This window comes from Ambystoma mexicanum, chromosome 12 (genome assembly GCF_040938575.1).
Source record: "Ambystoma mexicanum isolate Mex_15411 chromosome 12, UKY_AmexF1_1, whole genome shotgun sequence".
NCBI lineage: Eukaryota > Metazoa > Chordata > Amphibia > Caudata > Ambystomatidae > Ambystoma > Ambystoma mexicanum.
The window spans coordinates 1134968751-1134984953 of NC_090936.1; the positions used below are offsets into that span (position 1 = coordinate 1134968751).

Here is a 16203-nt window from a genome sequence, read left to right on the forward strand (position 1 = left end):
CACCGTGTTTAAGCCTCCAGGCTCTTCTGCAATTTCTCCAAGAGTAGATAATTGCAGACCTAGTTCATGGAATTTCAATGGTGTTGCCTGGGTACCCATCGCCAAGTGTTCAGACACTGCAACGGAGACCCACCTCTTTTTAATCTTGCACTTTCTCCCTTCATGCTTTTGGAAACCTAATCGGTGTGAAGGGTAATTTCTTTAATTTCCTTAGTGACAATAATGTCGATGGCACAGTGATCTATTCTCACCGACACAATACGGATAACATAGTATATGATGCTTTTACAAAGTGCTAGCACTTGACAGCGCTTCAAGAGTTCACTTAAACCAAGACCTTCACAATTGCTGCCCAGAACCTTTACATTTACAGAACGTTAACTAGAACTATAGATTAAATTGATCCCCTCAATGGGAATTCGTAGATCTCCCAGCATTGCATTACCTTCATGCAAAGAATAGCAAATGTTTCTCTGAGTATATTGCATTCATGAAGGGACATTCTCAGACAGGAAATAAAGGTGCTTCTACAACTTTTTAAGGTTTGCTAAGCTGGGAAATGAGATGCAAGGTGGGGAGTTACATCTTCACTCTGAAGAAGTCATGCCTTACAGGATCCTATTGAAATGCATGTTTCCCCAATTGTTTGTGGCACCTCCAGGCTGGATATTTCAGCGGAAACAGGCACGCTTCAGTTTCCGCATATCCTGTTCAAACCTGCGATGAGACCATGTGCACAAAGAAATGTTCTGGGGTGGGGAGTGGGGTTTCTTGGAGGTTGACTTCATCACTCTTGTGATGGAGCACAGACGGCTTCTGCTCATGCCTACGTGATACAACCCCAAACAACAGTTTTGGAGGCGTGCTGCGATGCCACTGTGAGCCGATCCAAGATTTTCTAGCTTTTTGGAAGCTTGAGTGAGTTCTGTGCCAGAATCCAATACAGCTCTGAAAAGCATAACCGGAAACAAAATAGATTCTTATAAAAAAAAGATCTGGAATCCGCTCCTGAAACTCTTGCTGAAGCTCTCTTTTGTTTCCCACACAGGCATGAATGCTTTACAATTGCAGAATTTGGCAACCCTAGCCGCGGCGGCGGCTGCAGCCCAAACCTCGGCGACGAGCAGTAATTCCAATCCCCTCTCTTCGACGACTAGTGCACTTGGAGCGCTCACAAGTCCGGGTGAGACTTGCATGAATTGTATATGTATCGTTTTTACTTAGGGAGACCTGTGGACTGTCTAAGGGAGCAAAAATATGGTAACCAACGTCACCACCTCTTGGACTACATATTTCTGTTTAACGCTTTGAAAAATATATTTTGGAGGGTTGGTTTTGCCATGAGAGCAAGGTCATGGAGAGTGCGCTTTTGTGTAAAATATTGGGTAGCCTCCTGCAAATTCTTGAGGTTTTGAAACATGAGCTATAAATATGTGCTAGCATACATCAGAAGCTGGATCAAAATGCTGAGTCCTTAAAATACTTGTACATTTGGTAGAGACGGGAACTTGCAGCCCTAGAGCGTTGTAGTCCATATAGAACACCAGCTTGAAATGACCATCGCAGTTACCCATGCAGCATTCCGTTTGGCCACATAGAGCTGTAGAGGGCCCTTTTCATTTTATTTTGGATGATTACTATCCACAATGTCCCCACAAAGTCCTCGAATAAACCACATTACATGTTTGCAATTTTCCTTTTAGGCAACAGCAGTTTCAAACGGCCAGATCCCAATTTTCTGCTCTCTTGTGATTTTCCTTAAACTTGTTCAAACAAAGGTGCCTTTTTGGGGACAATGCTGGGCAGAGAAGCATGGCATTCTGGGTATCTTTTGTGCCTCCCTTTCAATGCACAGTTCTCATTAGGGCCACGTTAGGCCCACATCCGACTCATGAGATCTGCCCTGACGGCTGTCAAGTATGCGTCATGTCAGCATGCGCACTCTCGACACACAGTCTAAAAAGGCTAGTCTCACCACAACTCACTCTCTGCATGTAGCAGCAGTCCTCCCAGATTTTTTAAAAAAAACCATAACAAACCGGTTGGCGCCACACACAAGGTCCCTCCATAGAGGAAACCAAAGTGGACACATGTCAATTAATGTGTTCTGGTGGTCGACAAAGCTTTCTGCTGTTTATTTGACTTAATCCTTATATCTGTTTGTGCCCCAGAACAGTGGAAACCCTTCACAAACACATAGTCCAAGCCTCACACATCTACCACCAAGTGGTATAGCCCTTGCTCGGGCAGTGTGGGATCTGAGATAGTTTTTAGTGGGCTTACCCCTGAAGGGTGGGTACTGTTTGTTGTTTCTCCACGTCACTTAGTGACGGGTCACCTGCGGCACTCTACGCGTCAGCAGTTTTCTGACCGCACCTGGCGGTGATACCAATGTTCTATGGACCCAATGCAATGGTGAGTACAGGTTATGAGTAAATGTAGTCATCCCATGGCGTCAGGTGCTAATTGTCCCCCTTGCCGTCTTATCCTGATCCCAGAGAAAGGGCAAGGTCCAGCACCTGAAGAAGAGGATCACCCCACTTACGGTCCCATTACATGAAGGGGGCACCGGACGAAACAATGGAGCAAATCCTTCTTCCGCCAGTGTTGCTAATTGTGTAATAAAGAAAATTACCTACATATATCGGTGCTACAGCAAAAGCAGGGCAAATCGATGTTATGCTACTTGCCGATAAAACTATATTTTTAAATGCAGTGCAAGAATTTGGTCTCGAACATAGTCCCATCTTTAATATTTATTTACAATGTAACTGATTAAGTTGACAACAAAACGGTGACATGAGTTTTCTTCAATTTCAGTTTTGTTTTTGTAAACTTAAGTAAAGCTTTATTTGGCATGATCGAGTCTAAATTTGTCACAGCGTCTTTGAGCCAGTTTTACCATGGGGTAAATATACTGTTCGGAAAAGGCCTGGTTCCGCACCTGCTTGCTCCATTCTCCCTTACACAAGCAGCAAAGATGCTGCACTGTAAAAAAAAAAAAATTACACTAGTGAAAACGTTCCTAAATATGGCCCTGTACTCCCACAGCTTCTGTTGCCCTTATTTTCTGCTGGTGGCCTTGCAATTTTGTTCTGTGGTACCTCTGTGTGTAGAGCAATAACCGAGCAATACTGGTCAATGTTTCAGGTTCACAATCCCCTCCTCAGCTCTCGTGGCTCAGCTTTAATAGCCCATGGCCTGCCAGTCTATCAATGTGCTGGTGGACTGCACACATGATTTTAATGACTATAAAACCTGTGGACCAACATTCTGCTTGCCACATAATTCTACCCATCGTGCCACACGTGTACATGAAAATTCCCTGGTCTTTCAAATGGAACTTCAACCAGTTATAAGCCAGCTCAACGGCTTAATTTCTGGCAAAATGTTGCACCTCCACTTCTGGCAGCAGAAGCCAGGGCACTGTGCTGCCTCTTGTAAATGTCCATGCCTCTTAGTTCAGGTTTAAAGGCCTCCTTGCATGCCCACAAAGTAGGACACTTAAAAGTAATGGAGTGAGGACTTCACTTGGTGTTGGCATATGAAGGCACTGCAGATGTGTGTGTTCGCTTCCTGGTCAGCGTAGGGTTGCCGATCACATCCTTCTATATAGCTAAGCCGAGTTCCCTACATATCAAGCATGGCTGCGAGACCTCTGATCTTGCGACGATCAAGATCTTGGACTCATTCGGGCTACTGCGTATTGCGACTCGGCCAACAAATAATATTTGCCCATCCGTGCGTGGGAGCTGTGGTGGTCCCCCTCCCATGTTAGTGTTGCAGTTAGAAAGCTAAGCCTAAACGTTGCCTGAAATGTAGAAGTTTGGAATTTAAGAACCACCTTTTGATCATTCGGGACCAATTTCCCATTTCTTCCCTGCGGCCCCATTGTTGGGTTGCCTTTCTTTTGCCATTACACTTTGTCTGTGTGCCCAGCATTCCTCTTTGACGCGCCCTTCATCCAGACAGTGTGGTTTGATGCTTGGTTTGTTCCTGATTGACGCATTTTTCATTTAATTCAAAAGTAGCCCTGGGTAACGGGCCATGACTTGTGCTGTGTAAAGCATGCTATCGCCTGCATGAGGTTTCATTGGTTTGCCGGGCTTCCTAACGGCATGAAGTGCCTGCCTATATGATCGGCTTGAAGTGCATTGGCGTTGTGTATTAATTGGGGGCGTGTCCTAGTGGAGTACCCTGACAGAAATGACTCTAACTAAAAGGCATGCTGCTTTCCTAACGAGAAGCCTATAGATATGGTCCGTACCACGATTTCCTTCAGTGTCCCTGTTGTGTCCCGCTGTGGTCCTGTCAAATGTGGTCACTGGAGACCCATGCCAGGGGTATCACTGGAGGATGACGGGTCTAGAGTGGCCCGAATTCCTACTTCAGTTTAAATCTCTGAAATGATATGGCATTTATAATGCGCCTATACACATGTGTTTCAAGGCGCGATGAGGCAAGGGAGAGGGAACAGGGAAGACAAAGATCTTATTAGGCTAGGTGACCTTGAGATGCAGGGGGTAGGGGGTAATGGGCACGGGGAAAGAGGGAGGGGCAGTGCAGTACAAAAGATAACAGTATAATAAATAAAGACAAAAAATAAATAGTGCAGCCAGCTGGTGGCAATTGCAGGGGTAAGCGCAGACATCAGGTTTCGAGTGCTGTTAGGGGGCTGTAGGGATACAGAAACAGTCCCTGAGTGCAAGGGTTGCCAGGGGGACAGTGCATCTGGGCAACTGGCGGGAATGGGACCTGGGCCCGAGATCAGAAAGTGGCCAGGTAACCAGTGCAGATTCCGTTTCAGCCAGGAGATCAGCAGGGGAGTGGAGAAGAGAAAGCAGAACTGAAGAGGAAGGTCTTGAGGTGCTTCCGGAACGGGAGATGGTTCTCCTCAAGTTCCAGAGAGGCAGGGAGGCTGTTCCAGAGGGAGGCCCCAGCAGAAAAGAGAGATCTGCCACCAACTTGTTGCTTGGAAAACTGACTGACCCTGAGGGAGTTGGAGGCAGATGTGCAAAGAGCAAAGGAAGATATTTAGGTAGAGAGAGTTGAAGGTATTGAGGCCCCAGAAGGCCTTGTGGACAATACAGAGGGGTTTGAACTTAATTCACGCTGCCACTGGGAGCCAGTGCAGAGATTTCAGTCCTGGAGAGATATGATCCCTAGGCTTGAGGCCAAGGACAAGTCTCGCAGTCCTGTTTTGGATGAGTTGCAGAGGGCGGAGAGTAGAGGCAGGCAGATTTAGAAAGAGGCTGTTGCAGTATTCCAGGCTAGAGAGAACCAGAGCTCTGGAGACAGTGAGCTTCTGGGGGACAGTGAGATGCGTTATGCCCCCTTCGGGGAAAAGGGACTGTACTGGGCACTAGGCGGCAACCGCTGTTGATCAAAACAAGAAACATTCTCCAGGGCCCGTTCTTCCATTCATCCATCATCAATGGTACCCCCTTTCTGCACTACTTGTAACCCATATCAATCAATGTTTTCAAGATGATCAACATGATTCCAAGCTCTCGACAAAGGTCTTCGCTCCTCTGGCAGCCGCATCCTTTCATCCTGCTCCTGCGGATAAGAATTCTATATAAAATCATGGTCTTATGTAGCACCTCAATCAAGACCCCTCCCGCTTCCAAGATTCAAACTTGCACAATGCTGACTGCTCTCATGGCCGAGGCCATGTAGTTATCCACTTTTGGTATATATGATGGCTTTCAACGTTGGATTGGAATCTTCACCACCCACTCCACACCCCTCACCTTCAAGAGCATTTTGCCTTGTGCGTCAGCCCCCCTCTACCTCCACCCTGGATCAAGAGCATTTCCAGCATTGTATTATTCAAGACCGTTAAAACCTCTTTCCGAAACAGTAACCCACCCAACCTGCTATACGCTCCCTCTGTTCTTGGAGACAGCGTTGGTGGGCTTTAACAGAGTGCTTCAAAAAAATGTTGAATTCCCCAAATGTTCAGCTGATTTGTTCTGACCACCCAAATATTGGGTGATTTGGGGTTAGAGTTCAGCCAGGACTTTCTATTTTTTAGTAAAAAAATAAAAAGTTTAAAGCCCAATGTGGAAGACAAAACCAGCTGGAGCGCATTATCTATTTTAATTTAAGTCTGAGGTAGGGGTAGCCCCCACAGACTAGTGCATAATTTTCTTTTTCAAAACTCTTGCAAAACCGGTTGTTGCCCTAGAAGTAGGGCTGGAATAAACGAATAGCAAAACATAGTCTTTCTTCTATGTTATCATTGAAGGACTGCATTCTGCTACATATATCTTGAATGGAGTAAAAAGCTTGCTACTGTATCCATAGTGCCGACAACTGCTGGCACGCGTACGTAGTTTGACACTTTGACACTGACACTTAAATATTAGAGAGATCTGTTCAAGTCTTCAAGGTCCCTTAAAGAGCTCAAATCGAGAACACCAAAATCTCATGAATTCTGGATTGTTTAACTGCTCTGTACGTGGTGAAAATGGGGACAAACTGAAATGAAGAAAATGTGCTGTCTCGCTATGTGCAAGTCTGCAACTGTGGCTATGTGCAAATTGGTACAACTACAATGTACAGTTTGCAACTGGTGCAACAACAAAAAAAAATGATGAAATGCTACCCAAGTGCTTTAAAGCACTGTCTTTGCAACAGGGGAGTTGCTAGGTCTGGAAAAGACCCGGGGCTAAGCTGATGTCGGAACTGTTGGGACTGGGGGCTAGCTAGTCTTTTGGCTGTAGCTCCTGAGATTCTATCCGGGGCTACAACCAAAAGATCAGGGGCTATAGCCCCCTCAGCCCCCCCTAGCAACGCCCCTGCTTTGCAAGCTCACGCCTGGGGCTGGCTTGCCGAAGTGTATACATGCATCGCTTTTACATTCATTTTTCCTTACCTGCAACCTGGCCACCAGCCTCTTGGGGAAATATACTCTTGCACCAGTTGACGACAGAAGAAATTTGAATGTTTGTTGTTCCACAGCACAGACAAAAACCCCACTGTTTCTTGATGCATGAAAAATAGGTCTTTGTTCCATCTCAATGGCACTCTTCATCAAACGCCGAGTAGCCATGTTAAAATGAACTTATTGCATCACATTGTGGCAACATCTCTAGCAGCAAGCACTCATCCCTCTGAGCTAGCCCCGATGTGCTAATGTCTTTTAATGCATTTTAATCGTGACGTACTAAAGTACAGCTGCTAGAATACCCATGGGTATACCGGAAGCTTTAAAGACACTCAAGGGTATACACATGTAATTAATACTGGATTTCACACTCTGAATGAAGTATTTTTCCAGAAAGAAAAAAAAAAACATCACCCAAACAACCATCTATTTTTCTAGAATGGTGAGCCTGCGATCGAGCTCTGCATACCATTAGGTGCCCCCCTCCCTCCCTCCACCCCCCACCTCGCCCCTCCTAGCACTTCTGTGAATGCTTGCTGCCATCTCTAAGCTTAAAGGGCATAGTCTGAGCCTTCATTTGTGCTAGAACAGCTGGAGAATTCAGCCACGGTTAGACGGAAGAGTAGAGAATAGTTTAAATTGCCCTTGGTTAAAATTGCTATCTCATGTAATTACAAGGTGCATTGGAGAGACTTGGAAATCGACCCAATTTAAATTAAATCCAGACCAAACAGAAGGCATCCGATCGCCTGCTTCAGACTACCTGGCCTTTCCCAAATGTGCGCCAGCGACAAAAAAAAATCTGCTCACAAATGCTATCTCGGATCCTAATGTTTGAAAGAGGGAACTCCGCATTTCATCATTTTAAGATCTATCAAAACATACCTGATTCGATGAGTGTTGTAAAGCAACGTGCTTCCATCTGCAAGAAGGCTTTGCCTGGGAACATAGCAAAGCAGGGGGCGCATCACAAAAACATTACACCGGTTCAAGGACAATTATTTGTATCAGGAGAAAAATTGCCCAAGTGCAAAAATATTCTTTCCATGCATTTTTGCACCAGGACAATGGGCTAGGACTGTGGCAAACACTGCCCATGTGCAAAGATGCAATGAAAGCATGAATTTTTAACTATGGCAGGTGTTTCCCTCATGCTAATTGAACTTAAATCAGTCCAAAGTTTCTGTATTAATGCCCCTGATGTTTTGGGACTCAAGTCAAAATCCTATAACCGTCATCTTTTGTTTCAGTGCGTGGTGTCTTTACCTGAAAACTTCCAGATAGTGGTATTCGGTGCAGGAACCCAACTCACTTTAGATATTCTGTGCCTGACAACCTCCCAATGGTCCATGAAGTTATGATGGGGATATTGCGGTACCTATACACATCTTAGCGGTTCTATTTTGTGCCTAAAGACCTCCTAGACCTCATGGCGGAAATTGTGTCTAAAAACTTCATGGTGATAATAGCTGCTTCCCAAGGACCTCCCACTGGCGGTACTTTTTCCAGGAGACTGACCGGACCTCACGGTAGTTATATGTTGTGCCTGAAGAACTCACGTTGGTGAACATTTGCTCCGGAACACCACCTGCTGGTGATTTATTTTTGCCAAAGATCTAGAGGAAGTAATTGTGCATGAACACTTTATGGTGGTGAAAGTTGGCACTGACCGCTCTACCCCCCTTCCCCCGTGGTTGTGGTGGCTGATGCTGCAAAACCCTCCACTGGTGGCAGAATCATGTGCCAGAAAAGGTCATGATCTAAGATTTCTTGTGCCAGAAAGAATTTCCTTGGCGATATGCTGTGCCCTCGTGGATTGTGATTGTGATATTTTGTGCCTGGATGAGTTGAAGTGCAATGTGGTGTTCAGTGAACAGAACTCGTGTTATTGTTTTGCCTGAGAAAACACAATGGTGGTATTCTCGGCTTGAAAGAAAATCCGTTATTGTATTTCCTAATAATTCTTATGTTTCACTTTTTTCACGAGGCAGTCTGTTCGTAGAAATAACATAATCATTTTTTGGCGATATTGGGGGCCAGGGTTGTGGGGTCTCCTGCTATCTTTTCAGAGTATTTTCTTTCTTGCTATCATGAGACTCCAGGAAGTATGTTATACTTCGTTGGAAGGACTCCATTGTATCTGCTGAGGGGCACCTCCTAATTTCTGGGTCCGATTGTGCATTCTGAAGTCACTTGATTATTTACATTCTTGCCCTGTGTAGGGATAAACTGCCAGGGTGTTGGGTGTGTGCCACATGTGACAGTGATTCTGTTGGGATAAAGAGATAAACAGGATAACTATGAGACAGACAATTTGTAGGACTCAAGTAACTACGGAATGAGAGGGTGCAAAACACCAACAATATTATGGTAGGTTTAAAAAAACATGAACAAGCATCTATCTGAAATGTGAGAGTAGAGTAGGACATTTCAGCTAAGCCACACGTCGCAACGCTACCCATTAGCCATCCTTGGAAGTTCACCCCTAGATCAGAGCCACTGAGCAATGCATTGTGGGTATGCAAAATAGCTCAAAAGTATCTTCTTTTTGTTTGCTCCCGGAAAAGGCCTCAGTGATATTTTAGACATTGGACTATCTCCAAAAAGCAAGGCGGTTGACCGGCAGAAACTGATTCAGCATTTCATCCATCAATAATGTATAATTGATAATGTGTAGCTAGGAGTTGGATAAATGTAACAAAAGCATCTAGGTTGCAAGCTCCATGATCAGTTGTTACTTATTAAGCTCTCTTCATAGGCTGTAGTTTAATACTTTCATCTGTCCCCAATCTGTACATGCTGCGTAGGCTGCCCAGTAGCGTGCCACACCCAACTTACCGGGGCCGAGAATACAGCGGTTACAATTCTAAAGTAATTTTGAAGAGAAAAAGAGAACCTGTAAATGACTCACATGAAATGCTTTTGACTTGTTTGAGATGAAATGGTACAAATGCAGGACAGAAAATACACTGTTATTATGTCACTGTCATGTAGGAACTATGCCCCAATCATCTGAACAGCAAGCACTGCTAAGAGAGGAGGACCATCCCCTTTTGTTATGTTATGTTGATTTATACCGTGCACCGCTACCACCCAAGGGCAGTCTCCAGGCACTTGCCTGGCTCTACAAGAGAGGGGGGGGGTTGTTGGATGTTAGGTGGGATAGGGTGAGACGATAGGTTCAGAAGCAGGAGGAACTGGCGTCTGTGAGTGTTGTTTTGCATGTGGTAGTTTGTGCGGGTGGCCTTGTGCATTGTAACCATATGGGTAAGATTCAATGTTTTGTGTTGGTGTGTTGTGTGGGGTATGGTGGGTTTGATCATGCGCAGTGTCCATAAGGGATCCAGAGTCATGGGTGGCCATAGCTGTAAGATAATGCAGTATCTTGGAGTGTAGTTGCGTTGTTGATGGTTTTATGGACTATGTGGCTGGTTCACTCTAGGGGTGCTTTGGCAGCTTCTAGAGCTTCTCGGTGTTTACATAGTATTGTACATAGTATTGATTCTCTGTTTATGTATAGTGTGGCTAGTCCAAGGTCTGGTGTAGTGCCATCAGTTATGTTGGAGGAGCAGGAAGGGGAAATGAGTTAGTAAGTCGGCCAGTTTGCTGGAGCCTCTGGTGCAGCTCTTTGGTTGCCGCTTCACGGTATCTAGCCAGGTTCTTTTTTGTGGTTCTTTGGCCCATCTCCTCTCCTCTCTAGTTGTATGTGGTGCTGTTGTTGCCAGTGTCCCTTCGAGGTTGTGATTGTCTGCTGAATAGCCAGGTTTTGAGCAGTTTCCTGAAGGTGATGTTGTCTTCTGTGGTACTAATTTCTTTGGGCATGTTCTTACAGATGTTAGCAATTAGACGTGAGAACGCTGTTCTGCCGAATTTCCTTTTCTCATAGTGTTTTGCCTCTATTTGTGGGTCATTGATGGATCTTAGTTCCCTTCACTGGCGATACCGGCTAATCTCGTCTGGAAGGAATTCCGCTCCTTGTCTGTGCAAGGCTTTGTGGGCGATGCAGAGTGCTTTGAATTTGAGGTGCTTTTTTACTGGTAACCAGTGTAGGCTTTTCAGTGCTGGAGTGATGGGGTCTCTTCTGTTTAGTCTTAATAGGATCCTGGCTACGGTATTTTGCACCCTTTGGAGTTTCTTGGTAAATTATTCCTGCATTCCTAGGTAGAGGCTGTTTGCGTAGTCAATTCATGTGGGTATCAGGGATATGATTTTGAGGATTAATCTGGGAAGGAGAGGTAGGGGAGTAATCCTCTGAGCAGTTGTGGGAGGAAGAAGCATTTCGGTGATTTTGTTGACTTGCGGTTCCAGTGATAGTCTGTTGTCCATGAGTATGCCTAGGTCATTTACTACGTCAGTAGTCTCTGGTTGCATTCCTATGACTATTGACTAGTCCAGTTGTGGATTCCCTCAGTTGAATCCTGTGGGTGAGAGCATTATTTCAGTTTTTGCCAGGTTTAGTTCAAGGTTGTTCGTTCTCATTCAATTGTAGTTGTCTGTGAGGCAGTTGTTGAGGCTGTTGTTTTGTTCCTGGGTTCTATTTGGTTTCACAATCAGTTGTGCGTCGTCTGCGTAGTTGTAAGCGCTAGGTCTGTGGGTTCAAAGGATTTTCATCAGTGGGCACATGTAGATGTTGAAAAGCAGAGGGGAGAGGCTGGGTGCCTGTGTGAGACTGCATGATATATTTCTGGTGTTTGAGTTGGATGTGGTAGGTAGGTTCTTTCATTCAGTTTGTTAGGAATGAGGTAAGCCACTTAGGTGCAGATTCCTGCATGCCACATTCCATCAATCTTTGTATTAGTGTTGCGCGGCTGATTGTGTCAAAAGCCCCTGATTTGTCCAATAGTATGAGGGCCGAATGGGTATCGTGATCTGCGTTTATTTTCAGGTCGTCCCATATTGATAGAAGGGCTGATGCTGTTCCTCTCATTGGTTTGAAGACAACTTGTGACCGGTCGAGTATTCATTTTGTTTCGACGTATTTAAGAAGGATTTGGTACACCTGGTTCTCCAAGATCTTTGCTGGGTAGGGCAGGTTGGATATCTGTCTGTAGTTGCTTGCGTGTTCTATGCTTTCTGATTCCTTTTTTATCAATGGTTTAATCTATGCTGACTTGAAGGAGGACGATACTACTCCTCTTTTGAGTGATAGATTCATTAGGTTCCAAAAGTGTCTCATTGGGGTTCTGTGATTGTGGATTCCTTTGAAGATGTCGGGGGTCCCTTGGGGATCCTGCAATGTCCTTGATCAGAGTGGTGAAGTTTTATTCTGTGATTGGTTCTGGGCAGGAGAATTTTGCTGTAATCTGTGTTTCGCCCTGTCTGTGGTCCGGCAGGTGTGATTGTATTTGCCCCGGATAGGTTCATGGTCTACTGGATTGTCTATTTTTGCTCTCAGGTGGTTTGTGATGGTGTCACAAAGTGCTTGTGTCGGGGTGATGGAATTATTGCAGGAAGAAGATTTTTGATCTCTTTCATGATTTTGAAGAGTTATTTCTGTGGAATGTCTGTCGATTCTATTCTTGTGGCATAGTAGAACTTTTTTTCTTTGTGGACAATTGATTTGTATCTTTTAAGTTGTCTTTGGTATTTTATTTTGTCTCGTCTGGTGTATTCTCTCCATTTTCTTTCCATTGTGCAGTTTTTTTTGTTTTTTTTTAGTTCTTTCAGTTCTTCTATGAACCATTTTGCTGGCAGTTTTTTGGGTGTTTAATTGAATGTTTTGGCTGGTGCCAGTTGGCCAAGGGCCCTGGTGATCCAATTGTTGCATGCATCTTCTGCTGTGTCTATGCTTGTTTTGGTGGGTTCTGTGTCGATTTGGAGGGTTGAATTTAGATGGTTTGTTAGGGTCTCTAGGTCTAGGTTCTTCCAGTTTATTTTCTTGCTGGTATGGTGTAATTCCTTTCCCGCCGGTAGACGGGTTGAGGTGAGATGTAGAATGGTATTAAGTAGTAGTCGCTCTATACTATTGGTGTAGGTGACACAGATGTGCATAGTCCTTCCCCGCGGAAAATTGCATCCAAGGTGCGTTCGGCGTCGAGGGTGGATCCATTTACTATTTGCTTGAAATGTAAGTTTGCAGGAGTGCGCAGAGTGAGTTCACCGTGGACTTGTTTTCTTTTTCAAACCATATGTTGAAGTCTCCCTGTATGACTAGATTGTTGTGGTGGGTTGATAGCACGGTGGCCGCATCTCCTGGTTTCGTTGCTAAGTTGGGGTTGTAAGAAGGTGGTCTGTAGAGCAGAAGGAATACTATGTTGGTTTGGTCATTGAATTCTATCTTGATGGGGATTCATGGTCTTCTGCAGTGGTTGTGATGAATTGAGATGATTGTATGTGTCCTTTGTGTATGATTTCGATTCTGCCTCCTCTTCAGTTTTCTCTGTTGGCGTGTATTAATTTATAATTGTCCGGTGTTGCTTTGTTCGTTATGGCTTTATAGTTGTCTGATAACCAGGTTTCTGTGATAAAGAGCATGTCTGTGCCTCCTTGGCTTAGGTCATGGATTTCTATTGTGTGGTTTGCCATGAATCTAACTTTGAGAAGGCTGCAGTTTAGTTTTTGATTTTCCTTTCGGGTTGTGAATTGTTTGTTCAGCCCAGTGTGTTGTCGGTTGGGTTTCCATTGCTGGTGGGTTTACCTGGTTGAACCTGTTGGGTGGTGTTTCTTTGGTGTTCAATCTCTTTGTCAAGTAGACAGAGAAGGTTTCTGCCAGGGCTGGTTGGTTTCACTTCATTCCGAGTGTTAAATTGTGTAGGAACCCGTCCGATGTTCGGGTCTTTGGGGAAGGAGGTTGTGTAGAGGGTGGTGGATTCTAGCTTTTCCGTTATTCTGGTTGGGGTGTTGTCCATGTTGGTGACCTGGTTGGGTGGTTTATTAGTTGTTGTGTTGCGTTTGGTGTCCTGGTAGGGTCAGCATTTTGGCTGTCGGTTTGTTGTTGCTAGGACGTTTTTGATTGTTATGCAGTCGTATGTGGAGAGGTAGCGAGCGATGTAGTCTGTCTTTGCTCTGTTCTTTGTATGTCTCCTCGGGCTGTTTGGGCTGTTTATTGTCCAGTTTTTCAGATTTGTGAAATCATGCTGGTTTGTACCTTCCAGAGTGGTTTAGGTTCTCTTCCTATTATTTCTGTTGTCTGTTCTGGCTTCTTTGTCTTTCTTGTGGCAAGGCATGACGTTTAGTTGTGGGTTGTATTCCTTTGAGTGGGCGTCCTCTTTGAATTGGTGTGTTTCCTGGTCCTTGGTGTTTAGTCTTTGATGTTTGTGGTTAGTTGTTGCTTGTAGTTTTGGGACAACTTGTTAGATGGCCACAACAGTAAATGTAGCAACCTTAGACCTTGGACACCTGGATAGCAGTAGAAAGGCCTAAAGAGGGCACACCAGTCAGTGCAATAACACTTCGATTTGGGAGCCTTGGGCAGAGGGCCACAACAGTAAATGGGGCAACCTTAGACCTGGGACACCTGGATAGCAGTAGAAAGGCCTAAAGAGGGCACAGCAGTCAATGCAATAACTTTCATTTGGGACACCTGGGTAGAGGGCCACAACAGTAAATGCAGTAACCAAAGACCCAGGGCACCTGGATGGAGGTAGAAAGGCTTAATGAAGGGGCACAACAGTCAATGGGCTAACACGTCTGTCTGAGTGGAAGATATGACTGGCTACCACAATCTGTCTAAATCCGGGATAGGCCTGGCTAACACAATCCAGCTAGATGTGAGTTATGGCTAATTTACACAATCAGGTTAGATGCTGTTAGAGAAATGATAAGATAAGATTGGGTTGGACAGTCTAATGGGGGACAGTGATTGCTGGTCCCTTGGCCCAGACCTGGCCTACCTTATCTGTTTCTGCCGGTTTATGGCTGCTGGCTCCCCAGGCTAACAGGGTCCAACACGGTCTGGGACTGCTTCTTCAGGAGCTGCCCGTTGCCTCTGGGCCTTTAGCCAGAGGGGGCTTCAAAGGGCAGTTGGGCTACCCTGGTGAGTCATCTAATGTGGGCGGAATAGATCAATCAGGTTGGGGTGCTTATCTGGGCTGGGAGGCGGGGATCAGGGACCGGGGAGGCTGCACGCGGTGGTGCTGAGCACCGGGCCTTACGGAAGGGCTACAAATGCTATTTAAAGTGTCAAATAATGTAAAATGGCAGGGATTGCAGGGGCAGAAGCCTTATCTGGAGCTTGGGATCGAAAGTGGCTGTAGGAGGCCTCTAACCATCCAGTTTGACTAATGAAACCATGTTCCAGCACTCACTCTTGTCCTCAACTGGCCAGAGGCAGCTTTTGGTTGGCTCAAAAGCCATCACAGTGCTTTGGTAGCCCACTAAAGCTCAGGGGACTGCTCCGAAGTAAGTGTGTATCACGCTACCATACACTTGACTGGCTAGAAGGTGGGTGTGCCCTAAGTCTAGCCCCATCTACTGGACACATCCCCTTCTGGCACCCAGCTGTGCAGAAGACATGCATGTTACAACAAGTAGAAGGCTCACTCTTTCTGTACACTGCACTGATTGATTGAATTTAGTAGCACATATAGCCCCTAAGAGCAACAAACGGCAACTAAACTGTATCTAGGCACAAAATAAACAGCCTGACCTTGCATTGTTGGAAGACAGCAAAAGCTAGGTGGAAGCAAGTCAACAGAATCGTTGTTTTCAAGGCTTTCCAAAAGGTCCAAAGAGTAGGGATGATTCTGATGTTATAAGACTGGTATTCCAAAGTCTGGGTCCTGATACTGAGAAACATCTGTCCCCTTCGTTCTTAAATCTGAATTTTGGAACAAGAAGTTGAAACAGTGAGAAAAACGAAGTGTGGGTTGGGGGTAGTACCGGGGTGCTAAACCATGCCCACATAGAGACAATGCTAGGATATGCAGTTGTTAATCACTGAATTGAATTTAAGAAGGCTAAACATAAGACGCACAGCCACATTTTGTATAAGCTTGAAGATGTTCCAATTGGTAGCCAGATAAACCAAATAACAACATATTCGCCTAATCGAATTTAGTGTTAAATAAGGCCTCAGTGATGATGGCCAAGTCATATTGATGCAAGAAAGGCCAGAGTCTTCACAGTTGGCTGGTGTACGATATGAGCTTGTTAAAACTTCACAAAATTGTTTGTGAACCCATACATTTTTCACAGATTCAGCAAATGTCGTATTCATGCTCCAAATGCAAGAGGGTGAGGAGAGGATTTGAGATGGTGAACAAGGACATTTTTGTGGCCTAGAAATATCATTTCAGGGTTTGACGGGTTTAACTGAAGGTGGTGATGCAAGTTCCTTCTTTGGATCCTTGGAAGGCCATTTGGAACAGTTA

The 16203-nt window shown here is 45.1% G+C and overlaps 1 protein-coding gene across 20 annotated transcripts in view; it reads left to right on the forward strand.

Moving 5' to 3' along the window:
* Positions 1-16203, forward strand: part of CELF2 (CUGBP Elav-like family member 2) — a 1289895-nt gene that overhangs the window by 1197145 nt on the left and 76547 nt on the right. For all 20 annotated transcript variants that reach the window (XM_069629690.1, XM_069629687.1, XM_069629686.1 and 17 more), the window contains one exon: positions 1049-1183. In XM_069629690.1, coding sequence (XP_069485791.1) covers positions 1049-1183 — 135 coding nt within the window. The remainder of the gene's footprint in view (positions 1-1048; positions 1184-16203) is intronic.